General features: G+C 39.3%; 2 protein-coding genes across 4 annotated transcripts in view; both read right to left on the minus strand.

The window, feature by feature from the left end:
• cpne2 (copine II) overlaps positions 1–255 on the minus strand; it is a 44,882-nt gene extending 44,627 nt beyond the window's left edge. The window contains exon 1 of the mRNA XM_073472054.1: positions 79–255. Within this exon, the coding sequence (XP_073328155.1) occupies positions 79–255 (177 nt within the window). The remainder of the gene's footprint in view (positions 1–78) is intronic.
• Positions 256–6,185: 5,930 nt separating this feature from the next.
• nlrc5 (NLR family, CARD domain containing 5) overlaps positions 6,186–15,074 on the minus strand; it is a 39,407-nt gene continuing 30,518 nt past the window's right edge. For all 3 annotated transcript variants that reach the window (XM_073472066.1, XM_073472065.1, XM_073472067.1), the window contains 9 exons: positions 13,517–13,609; positions 13,318–13,401; positions 12,650–12,733; positions 10,425–10,508; positions 10,249–10,332; positions 10,060–10,137; positions 9,806–9,889; positions 8,418–8,501; positions 6,186–8,214 (listed from right to left, as the gene is read on the minus strand). In XM_073472066.1, the coding sequence (XP_073328167.1) occupies positions 8,133–8,214; positions 8,418–8,501; positions 9,806–9,889; positions 10,060–10,137; positions 10,249–10,332; positions 10,425–10,508; positions 12,650–12,733; positions 13,318–13,401; positions 13,517–13,609 (757 nt within the window). In that variant the 3' untranslated portion in view covers positions 6,186–8,132. The remainder of the gene's footprint in view (positions 8,215–8,417; positions 8,502–9,805; positions 9,890–10,059; positions 10,138–10,248; positions 10,333–10,424; positions 10,509–12,649; positions 12,734–13,317; positions 13,402–13,516; positions 13,610–15,074) is intronic.

The following is a 15,074-nucleotide window of genomic DNA, read 5'->3' on the forward strand; positions in this document are numbered from 1 at the left end:
TTTCTTTAATATCTCTTTCTCCACCTCTCTCTTTCTCCATCTAGCAGTTTTTCTACCCAATCATCCCTCCATCTTTACCTCGACCCAGTTTCCATCCACTTCATGGAAGAGAACGCAGAACGGGTCCGACTTGGAGGCTACATCTCGGTCCAGCAGGCTGGTTGCGGTGACAGACAGCTCCACCCGAGTGACGCAGTGCTGAGGTCCGACACTGCGTGTCTGGCCCTCATTGGCCGAGCCTAGAGTGTAGGCCATGGTGCGAGGTCACAGCTGGTCACCTGGAGGAAAGAAACACAGTACAAGTTTAAATAAAAGTTAGTTTCAGAGAAGCCCACACACCATCCCACACTAGCTGTTTCTTGGCTGCCCATGAGTGCCCCTTGATATGCTGAAATGGTAATTACACACTTTGAACTTCTGGACAACTTCTTAAAACTGATGGAGGCTGAAACTTGAGCATAGAACAGACAACAGGATACAGTTTTGATAATAATTACAACATCTAGCCAGGATGAATAGGGGCTAGTTACTGTGATTATGATCAACAAAAAAAGAAGGTCTAGAGCCATGTGGGCAGCTTTGTGAGGCTGTACTTGGCACACTGGTGCTTTGAGCTACTGTGTATGCTGCACGCTGTATGCAGTATTCGGATTAGGGTTGCAATTAACAATAATTTTATTAGCAATTAATCTATAACATTTTTTTCCCACGTAATTGTTTCGTGTGCATGGCATCAGAATGGTGACCAAGGGTACACCGTTTAAGGTTTTGTTTTGACTGACCAAATGTCTGAACACCAAGACATTAAATATACTATTATGTTAGATCAAGAATTGTCACATTTAAGAATCCCCTTCCTAGTAAAAAACAGAGTTATCTCCCTCAATGGCATCAAGCATATCATTTTAAATAATATGATAACATTAATTGAAAACACGTGCCAGTTATAGGTGCAAAGCAATGTCTTTTTAAGTTTTTAAAGATTGGCCCCCTCCTTCATATGCCTCACAGTGGTTTGCTCCACTGTACCAGCCCTCATCTACACACACTTTAGTGCAGGTAGGTGTGAGTGTCTGTGGAGCAGTCTCTCTGGGAGTGTGTGGGTGGGGGTGGCTGCCCTCTAGTAAGTAGCTACTTTGCGAAAGTAACCTTAAAAGAAAATATGTCTGACATTTTTAGTTTTTTTCTACTACTAACAGGTATCACCAGACTATTTTTTTTTTTTTCAGACCATTACCTCACGATTGAATCTTGTGCATCTACACAGCCACAATATGGCACTTATCAGCCACAAAACCTTTAACATGCTGGAACAGCTCTGAAGTTATTTAACTTTCAGTTATCCAGTATGGTTTAATAGTAGTCATCAGCATTTCTTCTTTAATATGACAGTAATATTGATGGCATCTTTGGTGTCCCCTTCAGGAACTGCTCTTGTTGTTTTGTTTATCAGCCCCCTAACAGTGAAATAACATGAACACCATTGCTGGGAAAACGTTAGGCATTTTAGCTTGAAGAACAACTTAAATTATTCACTGATTATCAAAATTGTTGGCAAATATTTTTTTTCCGATCAACAGATTAATTTATTGACTAACCGTTGCAGCTCTATAATGGACTTATTAAAAATCATCAATCATAAAAAGGTTACTCAGTTCATGCCAAGGGGAACATGTACCACAAATACCACTGGTCAAGACGTTTCACACAAAAAAACAATATCAACCCATACAATAATATAAATATACATATAATATAATATAATAATGCTAGAGGAAAAGTCAGGTAATCATCCAAAGTCAGCAGGGTACATCAGTTATGAACTATACATGTCTGTACCCAAAGAAGTCCCACTACATCCAGCAGATGCTGAAATTTGCCACCGTATAACAGAGAACTTTGATCTGCTGGTACAAGATGACAAGTCATGGAATCTCCAAAATCAGAAGAATTTATCCTACATAATAAAATACACAAAAATATAACCTGTGGTCAGGGAGTCTCCTTAATAACAGGTGAACGTAAGCCCCAAGTATCTGCCAACCATTTATGTAATGAACAATGAATGAATGAATACGTCACTATAATTTAAAGACGAAAACATTCTCTGTGAAATGAACTGTACTGTAGGGTGTTGTTACACACGGTGATGGCTGCTGTCCAGCATAACACGCAGTTTCTCGTTAGGGTCCTTACGTAACTCTGACACTTTACAGGAGCAAGTGTGTATTACTCTGACAGCCGACAAAATCATAAATTACTGGAAACACAACTGCAGAGAGAAAATATGATGCTAGCAACACACTGGGTGACCGTGTCTGTTGCCAGACAGGGTGCAGATTTCCCTACAGAAATAGGTGGTTTGCAGAGTTCGACAAAACCGTTTGAAATGTGATGAATCTATGCAACACTTTATTATCAACGTTTTTGTATGTGTAACAAAAAAGGATGGAAAAGTACACAAGTACCTGCCAGTAATTAATATATCACAATTGTGGTTTTACAGCCCTTAAGAGTTCAGTTTAATTAGATTAATGATACTGTTTGGCTATAGATACCCACTGACACACACACACACAAACACACACACACAAAATCTGAGACCTTGACAATGTCTGATGACCCTTGTGTGGGGCAAGGCTGTCTTCTGGCAGGCCCAACAATATCCAGTATCAAATAATAGAAAGACACACACACAGCGCCCCAAGCCCGGATCAAAGCCACCTCACAACCTCCAAAACAGAGAAGCCTGGGGCAAAAAGTGTAAAAAGACAAAGACAAATACACACACATATATCTTCAAACTCTTTTTGAGTGTCCGATAAAACCAACGTGTCGGAACGAGCTGTTAACATGTTGTTAACAGTAACAACTTGAAATCATTTCCTAGAGGTTTAAGGACAACAGAACGGCACAGAACCTTGTGTCCATAAAGGTGGTTTTGTTCTCAGAGCGGCAAGCTAAAAGGATGCTGTCTGTTGCTAAGATACTAAGGTGTCATAACCAGCGTGCTCCTCCCGTTCTGCTCTTGTGATGTCACACTGGTAGTGGTGATGTACTGAAAATACCAGTGTAATATTTTCATTCATTTACTCAGTCATTCATAGGTGATGACGAAAAGCTTGTTTTGACTGGCTCGGACAGTTTTACTCAACCATTCATTGTTCACAGATGATGAATGGATGACATAAGAAAAGATTACAAGGTGAGCTCGTGAAAACAAAACTCGCACAACTCATGCATGGTGTTACAATGCACTACTGTTAAAGCGGGATATCCTGTAAAATGTGCTGATAACTACCAAGAATGATTATCAGAGCTGATATCAGGGTTAGGGTGAGGGTTATCAGAGAAAGACTCCTCTGCTCAAGTGGTCCGTGCTTTATATCTCTCTGGTAAAGTATGGTATTTTTTCCACCCGTGTGTTAGTGCGATCAGGTAGAAACACAAACAGGGGATGTTACCCAACTTTCAAGGCTGCAGGCTGAAAAACATCATTTTAATGCTTTAATCCAATTAGGCTGCTGATGCCATAACCTGCTGTACCATCTCAGCTGGAAAATGATTTATTGCAGCTGCAACAACCTGGGCCATATGCTATTCAGACCATATCAGCTCGCTTTAAGTGTGACATTACATAAAGAACATGTGCACTTTGTGTGCAGGAGAGTGAAGCAGCACTACACTGTATGTCTGAGTGCACATGGACTATAGTTCAGGATTATTCAGCCTTGTCTGGGTCTCTGCTTGAACTGATGTTCACACCCAGTCTCACACTGCACATCCACACCTGAGTCACCTCTGTGCAGGAGGGCAGAGCAGGGGAAAAAAAGCCTGACACACACACACACACAGAGAGAGAGGTGGGGGGGGATGGGGGTGGGGTGGGGGGGTGTTAAGTGACGAGAAAAGCAGCAGGGAGGCTGTTTCCTACTTGTTTAAAGCAGAGGGAGCTCTGCACAGACATGAAGTCCAATTACATGTCCTGTCTGCCATATTTGTGTCCAAGGGTCCACTAGAAATGACTGAGCGTAAACCACAGTTATCATAAAGACGTGTAGCTGAGTTAAATTAAACGTGAAATAGATGAGAACAGCTAAACAGCAACTCTCTTTCACAAACAAACGCACTTGTGTATGTTTCCTTTGGTATTCACCCTGCGCACAAGGTGTTCAGCATCATGTCACTTTCGACCAGCATCCTCTCTTTATCGGTGTTTAACCTCCAAACCGCAGAGGAGGCAACTCTGTAGTCATTTAGACAGCTAAACCCTTCAGTGTCCTTCTGACAGGAACCACCACACAGCAGCTAACTGTTACACATCTCTCCAAATTAATGCTAACAAAATGTGTCACACTCACCTCACTAAACGACGTCCAACTTCTTCACCGCTTTTCACTTGACAATTTCTTTAACCACTGCCCACGCTGAGGAGAAATAAAAACACCCAAAGCTGTTTTTTCTACCAAAGAGTGGAAGCTGAAGTTGCTGTTGGCATTTTTTATCCGGAGTATCCTGAGAGGCGCAACAGTGTGTGAGCGTAAATCATCCTGGGAGCCACCTGGACTCTGCTCTCTGCGCTCAGCGCTGATGGACGGAGTCCCGTCAAGCTAACGGGGCTAGCATACGACCGGAAGTAGAGACGAGTTCGCGTACAAAATAAAAGCGCCGCCGTCAAGTCAACGCAAAGCACTTCCGCCTGAAGTTTATCAATCTTTCATTTAAAAGTTTATTCAGATATTTTTCTTGTAACACTGGTAGACTTGACTCCCATTAACACGTACTTTTTTGGTGTGTTTTTTTCACGATAGGCAGACTCTGAATGACAGAAGCCGGTCTGTGATATTAATACAGTATCCTGAAATCTAATATGTAAAATGTAAAATGTGTTGCTCCCCTGGCACTCTCTAGTGGTTAATACAGGTATCACGACCCAATGCTGTTCACCAATTTACAACACACTGCAGTGACATTACCAGTGCTGGAAGAAGTGTGATGATATTTTACTTGAAGGGGCACTGTGTATTTTTTTGAGAAGATATTCAAAGTCGGAATTTTAATTTTTCAAATATTACTGAGGTAATAATACAAACTCGGAAATATCTATTTTTTTTTCCATAACTGAATAAACAAGCTGTTCTCAGAGGAAAATAAGGTCCCCAGAACACTGTTTGAAGCTAGGAAGGTGGCAGGGTCCGCCACATATAAACATAGTAAAACAGTATGAAACTTTGCTGTCCTTAAAATGTGCTACTTTGGCTCCACTCACACAATGTCCTGCTGGCATGACTATCTGATTGGTAACACGTCACAATTGATAGCCTATAAGCACTGAATAATGTAAATTTGCAAAGTAACTAGTGACTAAATTTATCAATTAAATGTAGTGTTTAATTAATGTAATTGTACTTGAGTAAATGGTACTTGGGTTATTTCATCACTGGTTGTTCGAAATTTTGAGACAAAGAGTTTAATTTTTACTACAAATGAATATTGGTTCCAAATATCAGTTTTCAGTCTCCTTTATTTCTAATAATCAGTATCGGTATCAGCCTTGAAAGAGCCATATTGGCCGACCCCTATTGCTAACCTATAAATAACTTGTAACTAGGGCTGTCACATAAATGTATTGGAGCTAAAAGCACAATGTTAAGTACACTATATAAGAAGTAGGAATATTATTCAAAGGAAATACTCAAGCAGAGTAAAAGTAAAAATTGTACAGTACTTGAATATATGTACCTCCACAACTGCACTTTACCAACAACAAACACTGAGTATTCATATGAACGACTTAATCCTTTATACAGTAAAGACACACAAACTGCACCACTAAGTCTTGACCACAAGAGGACGCCATGTGCCCATAACTGAATGAGAGTCCTGTTTTCAGGCACAGCGGTCATTTCAGCTGCTTGTTGGCAGCAGAATGGAATGAAAGGGTTATGTGAAGTTATATTAAGATGTTCATTGTGATGTTCACTAAATAAACAGAAAATATATTTAACAATCATTAAATTATTCATCACTACTGTCAGAGGAGGCGGACAAGAGCCTGCTAGAGAATAAGTAAACGATAAATGTGATATTTTGTGAGAAAGAAAGAAAGAAAGAAAAAAGAAAGAAAGAAAGAAAGAAAGACAGAAAGCTCAACAAATTGTTTTAAGTGTAAATAAAGGCCAAAATTCAAGGAAACTCTTTTATTTTGTCAAATGTCAGTGCAAGTCAGAATTAATGTATGTCAAATTTAGAAATAGTTTGTGACATGAGAACTCAAACCTCAACCTGAACACAAACCTTAAAAAGCAACAAACACCACACAGATACCACAGGACATCTAGTTAAAAATGATAATGAAACTGAATGAACTAGAAAAGCTTGACAACAATATAAACAACTAAAACATATAGTAGAGGAACGGGAGAGGGAATAAGCTGCATATGTTAGGAATGAGTGCATAATTCAAACACTATCAAACAATTACAGAAATGACAATGGTGAGGCTCCAACCTGTATTTGTCGTATTTACACAGTATGTCTTGTTCAATCTAATATTATCATCTTTAATTTACTGTTTGAAACTCTTTTTTTATTAAGTTACAATTAACAGCTCAAATAAATAACCTAAAAAAACCCTAAGGATTTCTATCCATGATAACAGCAGAAATAAATACGCATATTGGATAGAGACCACAACCTAAAATGAGCATGAGAGCAACTATCAGAGGGGGGCTGTCCCTCTCAAATCTTTCTTGACTGCGAGTTTGTGATTTATTGTGTTTTCACTCATGTGGCCTCTCATAATTGTAAACACATATAGAGCAAAGTGCCTCAGTGTATCAGAGTATGCATACATACAGTACAGTAATCATTGTCATCCCTGGAGACCTTATTGGAATCCAAGGAATCCTCCACATCATCATGGCCTCAAGTGTGACAGCAGTGTGTGCAAAGCTGGCAGTAACCAGACTGAAAAGTTGGGGCTGATCCAAAAGAATTAGCTTTGTGGTTTGATCCTCCACCAACTGAGAATGTCCTATCATTAACCTCATCACACTATTTCACTTTACCACAAGACCCATCAGCTCCCAGACAAATTAAACACATTTACCAACAGCTGCCAATAGAAACACACACTTTGTCCCAAGTATAAGTAAACATGTCTCAAAGAACCTCAAATTACTATTTTGTTTCTTAAATTGTTATTGAGGCCTGTATAATAAATAATAATAAATTCAATTTATATTAGGATCTTTAGTCTGACTGAATCATAATTTTATTTGTGCTTCAATTCATTGCTGTAAGATTATTCTTGATTCCTGTTTTGATCATTTTGAATAATTCCACAGTAATTTGTAATATCTGTCATCAGTACTGTATATATACTGCACACACTGTCCTTATCCAACTTTATCTTCATTTGATTTATCCTACAGTAAGTTAGACATTGAGGACGCCTGTCTGTTTGTTCTGTACAGTGGCTGTACAGACAACAGGGATGTTTTGACAGCTGTCTGTCACAGGTGGTGATGTATGGGACAACACAACACTCACCCCTGACAGGACAGGGTTAGGGTCAGGGTTAGGGTCTCAACACCCTGCCTTTACCATCAAAAAAAGAAACACAGTCAGCTGATTACACCAGTTCACTACAGTGAAACAAGAGGCCAAGAAGTACATAGTTATACTTTTAAATATGCTTAAACATATTTTTTTTCTTTTTTCAAACATTATACCTTAAAAGACTCAAAATTCATCTGCACCTAATTACACTCTTTGGATAAAAACATCAAGGCATTTAAGGGAATTGCCAAAAGAGATGAGAATTCTTAGGGATCTCACCCATAGTGGACCACATAGTGGTCTTTTAACCCTTCATACTATCGGAGACACCAGCTGCTGCAGTCATTCAGTACACAACTGATTAAGGGTTTTAAAGCACAGAACGTTGACATGAACATATGAATTATTTGCTGTAAGATTCCTCTTGTTTTTCTCATGGTCATACAGCAGGGAAAACACACGTTTCCTCCTTTCCTGGCTGGAGTTACTGTAGCAGTGGTTCACCTCTGCAGCTTCTGATGAACTGGAGGATCACTTCTCACTGCCACCATCCAACAATACAGATCACATCAAGTGGAGGAGAAATTCAGCCTCTTGTCCTTCAGGCTGAGTCTTTCGGCTTCACTTGGAGACACTTTGTTCCTCCACAGCCTGAAATGCACAGTGGTGGGAATGTAATATTTTCAATGTTTAAATATGTTTTATGAAACCAAACATACCTGATTTGACATACACAAGAGACATTAACAAGACATTATTAATTGTTGTCAAAAAACAAGGTGACACAGTATTCATCATGCTATCATCAGAGTGCAGATTAGAAACCACCTGGCATCTGCCAATCCCTTGTTTACCTGATGAGCTGCAGAGCAGGACACGACTGTGAGGCTCTAAGCAAGGCCTCCGCTCCACAGACACTCACACTGTTTGACTCCAGACTGAGAGAAAGAAACGTAAATATACAGAACATGCTGTGTTATAAGGAGGAGTGTATGGGGGACAATTAAGTCCAATAAAGAAAACTAAATCTACATTAGCACATTTTACTGACAGCAGTATAGACAAAAGCTAAAAGCTAGCTTTTATTTTTATCAATTTATTTAAAACGCAAAACAGCCAATGTTTTATGTTTGTTTTTTAAATTCTTCATTGGAAAAGACTGAAACTGAAAAATGTTTGTGTGATTGTTGCTATGATGTGAAACCAAATAAAGAGTTCACAAGGCGATAAAGCTCGTCTCAAGAGAGAAACTTGAATTCAGTAGATGTGGTTACAGTATTTTCTATTCAGTAAGGAAACTAAGTCTAAGAATATTAACCATGTAGACATTTTGTGAGTTTATTTTGTTTTTTTAATTACAGTGACTTGTTGTTGTCTGTCTTGTTTTCATGTTGTCTATTTATTGTTTATTGTTTATTGTTTGGCACACGCACCTTCGAGACCAAAACAAATTCCTTGCATGTGAAAACCTACTTGGCAATAAAACTCTTTCTGATTCTGATTCTGATTTAACTTCAACTTTGCTGAATTTGGGAAACAACAGTAGTCCTCAGATGACCTTCCTATCGGATTGATTACAAGAGTAAAGTGCAGTGTCACCATCAAAATATAAATAAGCCGCTAATAATAATCACTAATGATAGAAGTCCATCACAACAATATTACATAAATAACAGCTGAAAATGTTATCATTGTGTGTTTCATGGTGATACTGACCTTTGGTCTGTATCACCATGAAACATTGTCACAATCCACAACAACAACATCACTGATACCATCAAAAAAATCAGAGAACACCGTCACAACTATCTACTCCGGTGGCTTGAATTAAAGAGGAACATGGCAGCGGAGACAAGACAAAGAAGCTACGAGAGGTTGTGAAGTGAAGCAAACTTGCCACTTGTATACATCTCCCAGCTGAATCTTCATGTGGATTATACTATCAGACTATCGCCTCTTGAGGTACAAAGTGGCATTGCGAGTTAGGATGGGCTGGGCTAGCTGGTTAGCATGCTAACTTAAGTAGACAACTCTGCAACACAGTACATAGACATCTTTTCTACACATTCTGTTGATGATTTTGAATCATCTTTGAATGTTTTGAATGTTAAATTATTACATAATATTACATATTGCAACAGAAGAAATAAAAAATGAAAATAACTAACACTAATGAGTGAGTGAGTGTGTGTGTGTGTGTGTGTGTGTATGTGTGTGTGTGTTTGTTTGTTCACAAACTCACTCTATTCTGATCAGCTTCTGACACAGAGGCATCACTCTGGCCAACTCCTCGACTACTTCATCACCACAGTTATTCCAGCCCAGACTAGAGACACAGACAGACACAGCTCTACAGTATTTTGAAACAAACAATCCCTCTTCACATTTAGATCAGGGCTGATATTATTTTTACTAAGCATAATATGTATATGTATAATATTGTGGTATTTGTTTTAGTCATTTTTACCGACAGTGTTTTGTCATTTTTCATCTTACCGTACATCCTGAATGAGGGGACAGTGGGCCAGACTGGCAGCTACAGCACACAGCTCTGAAGTCCCAACAGAGGTCAGACTGACAGACCATACAACAAACAGAAACACAGTGTTTATTATCAGACTCATCATCAGTAAAACCAGTCATCCATCAGGGCTGTGACTCCCAAAACAGTAGGAGGAGGCTTACTCAAGCTTGGTGAGCTTCTTCAGGCACATTATTGCTTTGGACAGACTCACAGACCCTTTGTCTCCAATATTGTTTTCTGAAATACTAAAACAAACACATAAAGAACATAAATCTCAGGACAAGTCTGACAAATGTCATAAATGCTAATGAGAAATTTGAATATGTGTGTGACTTACTCCAACACAGTGATGTGTGTTAGTGATGGTAGAACAAGAGCCATCCTGGCAGCAGTCAGATCACCCAGACAATTACTGGACAAACTGGAAGATGGCACAAACACATTAGTTTTAATTCTCTACTGAGCTAAGTATGCAAAATAAACACACAGTACAAATAATACAATAATAAATAATAATAAAAAAACAAATTTAATGGAAAATTATATTTTTCCCAGTAAAGAAAAAAAATAAGACTAAAAGTGTTTGCAGCTGGTACTAAAAAGATCGTCTGTTGGTGTAATCATATAGCTTTAAACAGGGTTCTCAGCGCTAAGACCACAAACATCCAAGGTAAAAAAGGGACTGATTGATTTGCAGCCTTTTTTTATCCCCCAGAACTGTAACAAAGCTGCAGAGCTGTGGTCTGTTTATGTTGTCGAGCAACAACATCATTTATGTTTTGTGTGTGTAGTGTGTACTGCAGGTTTCTGTGAATCTTTAAAGCTCTTTGAGTTTGTCCACCATAAACTAGACCACAGGGACATTTCAACATGTAGATGTAGATTGACATGTAGATTTCATGTTGTATGTAGTTTAATGTCAGGTACTTGGTGTCTGGTGAGTTAGAACAAGCACAGAAGCCACAGTGGGAAAACCCTGCGGGCTAATCACACAGTAAATAGACAGCATTAGACCTCATTCAAAACAAACCAGTTGTTGTAGTGTAAAGGCCGGTCCTCTAATTCATGTTGAGGGTGTGGTAGTGGGTAGTGTGCTTAGAAAACAAACAGAAGTTGAAACAGAATCAACCTTTGGAGAAACACAACCCAACATCACGTTGCGGTGGCTCACATTAGCAGGTGTTTAATTTTATAAAATAGCCTTGTACGATAACACTTACAATGTTTTTCATGTTTTCTTATAAGTGCTGCTTAACACGACACATTCAGTGTCAGGGTGAAACAGACACTGTCACATAGGCCAAAAAAACACACACGCATTAAGAGTGGGGGGTTGGGATGGGGGGTTCACACTTTTAACTCTTTTTATAAAATGTAGAAGTGAATTTCTTTTGTTTTCTCTAATTTAATTACACTTTATGGATGCAGTGCTGTTAGTTTTTGTACTTCCACCGTTTTACTTTAAGATACATCTCTGTTCTTTTGTCTCTGATGTGATCCTAGCGCCTGTGGTTTGACACTCGGACACAACAACTATGACAACTCCTGCTTTGCATGTGTTAGCATCTTACACCTTTAAAACACTATTTGATTTTATAAGAAAATTAAGACTACAATGAAATACTTTAGTTTTTTGTTTTGTTTTTGTTTGTTTGTTTCTCTTATGTTTTTTTTTCTTCCTTTTCTTCTTTCCTAAAATGTATTGAACTCAGTTTCTGTGGGTGCCCTTAGATTTGATGTGATAAAATAAAATAAAATAAAATAAAATAAAATGAAATAAAATAAAACGATGACAACTCAATCCAATCAATCTGATAGCAAAATTGTACCAGACACATTCATCCAGTCCACCTGCAGTGTGGAATGATGGCACTTGGGTGGTCTACTCCTGTTGGGTTGTTTTATTACGTTTGCCCTTGGCTGACACGTGGCCGTGGTATGGCCTGCGTGTGTCTCACTTGGCAAACAGGAGAGGAGCGGCCAAGTGCCGACATTCCACATGGTATGTGGGCCGGGAAAAGGTGTCTGGATTATTTGTCACATACAATCATACTCAGTACAGCATAGTGGAACTGCTTTTAATCTATCTCTGAGTAAGAGCTGGCAGCCATCAAATGGCACCCGGTGACAGGCTCGAGGTTTAAGGACACTGAATTAATTAATAATTACAGCAACTTAATCTCCATGTTTTGATAGAGGGGAACCAAAGCATCCGGAGGAAACACAGGACCTTCTTGCTGTAAGGTGACAAGTGTCCCACTATGCTGCCCATCCAAATAGCCAATGACATTGGACACCTGTTCAAAATGTACTACACTATATATTAGTTTGCCTTTGACTTTGATAAAGACACAGCAGGGTGGAAACATTTGCCTGTTTACATTATCAAAGGCTGCAAATCAATCAAGAGCTTCCCCTTTTTCTTCCCTTAGATGTAATGTAGCCTCTTTGGCCATGCTGACAGGACAGTGTTCACATGTCACCTCTTACAAGGTGATCTTCCAAAGAAGCATTAACAGGAATGAGCCACATATAAAAAATTGTCATCATGTCCTTCCTTACTGGAGCTCCTCCAGGTGACTACAGCTGCTCAAAGCCTCCAGTAGCATGTCTCCTGATCGGTCGCTAATAAGGTTCTTGGAAAGACTGGAAGACCAAACACACAGATACACACAAACACAATCAGAATTTTTCACGTTAGAAGCCATGAAGCAGTTTGCAGCCACCAAACACTGTTATAAATAATCAATTAAAGATGTAATAAACAAATGATTTATAAACAGTAACAGAATCAGCTGATGAAGGCCAGATGTATTTGTGAATGTCAATCACACAATTGGAAAGGAGGAGGTTGCTGCCAAATGGGGACAGCTGGTCCCCATAAAGAGGGTGATGACAGTCCAATAAAGCGGCTGGCATGTTCTGAGCGATTGTCACTTCACACAATTACAACCAAGCAACTGTCAAGCTGATGATCTTTAGATAGGCTAATCTCACTCTAGAGTTTAGCTAACAATGCCAAAGCAGTAGATTGTTTTATCAGTTAAAACTTTAAGAAAAGAAAAGGGCAACTGATTGTTTTTTGTTCAGGAATACACTACTTTTATCACGTCTTATCTTCAAGTGATACCTGCTGTATGAATAGTTCACACCAGACAGACAATATCCGATACAGAATCCAGACGTTTCTTAAATGTGACATATTAAAAATACAGGTACTTGCTGACTACCTGATCTTCCTGAGCTCTGTCCAGACAGGAAGGAGTCTGGTCAGCTGCTCCATTGCTCCATCAGCCATCCTCCAGCCGTCCAACCTGAGACAACACATACAACTTCACTGATGTCAACCATTCTTTTATGACAGACTGAAAGCAGGTCAATCACATTTTTGTATATACAGCATACTTTATATACATGTGAAAAACTCACTCTATCGCCTCCATTCGTGTGAGTCCCTCCATAGCAGCAAGGAGATCCAACATGTCATTTTCTCCTGATTGTTCTACTGCAATCTTATTTAGCCTGGAACACACACAAACACACACACACACACACACACACACACACACAAACAAACACAAACACACACACACACACACACACACACACACACACACACACACACACACACACACACACACACACACACACACACATTGCACAAACATATGGTCACTTTTCAACCAAGCAATCAAACCCTCTGTGAATCAGTGTTAATTTCGTGAATGAAACTATGGTGGTATGATGATGATGATAATGAAACTAAGCGCTTTATCGTAGGCAACTGGACTTGTTTTAGTTTCTTTAAGACGTTCAACCTCTCATCCAAGAGGCTTCTTCAGTTCTAACTAAGTTCTTAAACTCTGTATGGGAGTGCCTTTACAGAGTTGTTAAGGACACGTGTGAGCTCTGAGTTACAGAGTTGTTAGGGCCACTTGCGGATCATTGACCCAACTGCCCTTCATGTGGGTTGCTGGGGCTAGGTGAGCTCCAGTTAGTTAGAACTGAAGGAGCCTCTTGGATGAGAGGTGAAACGTCTTCAAGAAACTGAAACAAGTCCAGTTGCCTACGATACAGCACTTAGAATTACCATGACCTGGATGACTGACACAAGACAGGACACAGTTAAAAATAGATCTTTGATAATAAATACTATGACAAAATGTATGTTTTGTTTTCGTCCATGAGACGGGACAAAAATGTTAGTGGTGGGCGATCGGACATTTCCTCCCAAGTGCACATCCAGTCTGTCTCTCAATAAAATAAACAATGTTCCTCGACATTGACTGACATGCACAGATTTCCAGAATCCCAGGTGATGTTGTCCCGAACCGACAGCAAGATAGTGACAACAACATGATGGCTTCAATGCAAAAAGGGATTGGTAAAAATAAACAAAAAAACCCCAATAGATTTGTTGAAACACTTGAATATTTATAATTTGGCAGAAAGGAAAGCATAATGCAGTAAAGGGAGACAAAGAGATGTTCTGTGGCTACAAATTAAATGGGAAGGATTAAACCAACCTAAAAGAGACACTTGAAGTAGTACCACCCTGCTATTAATGCCACGATGAGTTAGCTAACCATAAGTCCTAATGTTAACTAAGCATGTAAACTTACCAACATTAGGTCAGGTCTTAGAGAGTACAATTGCATATGTGAAAAAAATGGTATAAAGCCTTTTGTGGCTCCAGAGGAAGCTGCATGTTATCTGATAAATTGCCTCCGTTGATGGCACTCAGTGGCTCAGTTGCATTGTGGATAATGTAGGCACCAGGTTTTGAAAAGGAAGAAGAATGCGTGGAGTGAAAAAGGTGATATCTCTGGTTCTGCTGTATTGATTGTGATAATCTGTTTTCAAACTGTCCATAATCAGTCCAACAGTGTTACAGGAGTGTTATGAGACCAGTGGACCGCTTTTTGAAACCTGAAGCATACATTACCCACAATGCAATTTAGCCACTAAGCAACATCACTGGAGGCAA

The sequence above is a fragment of the Pagrus major genome, chromosome 8, assembly GCF_040436345.1.
Source record: "Pagrus major chromosome 8, Pma_NU_1.0".
NCBI lineage: Eukaryota > Metazoa > Chordata > Actinopteri > Spariformes > Sparidae > Pagrus > Pagrus major.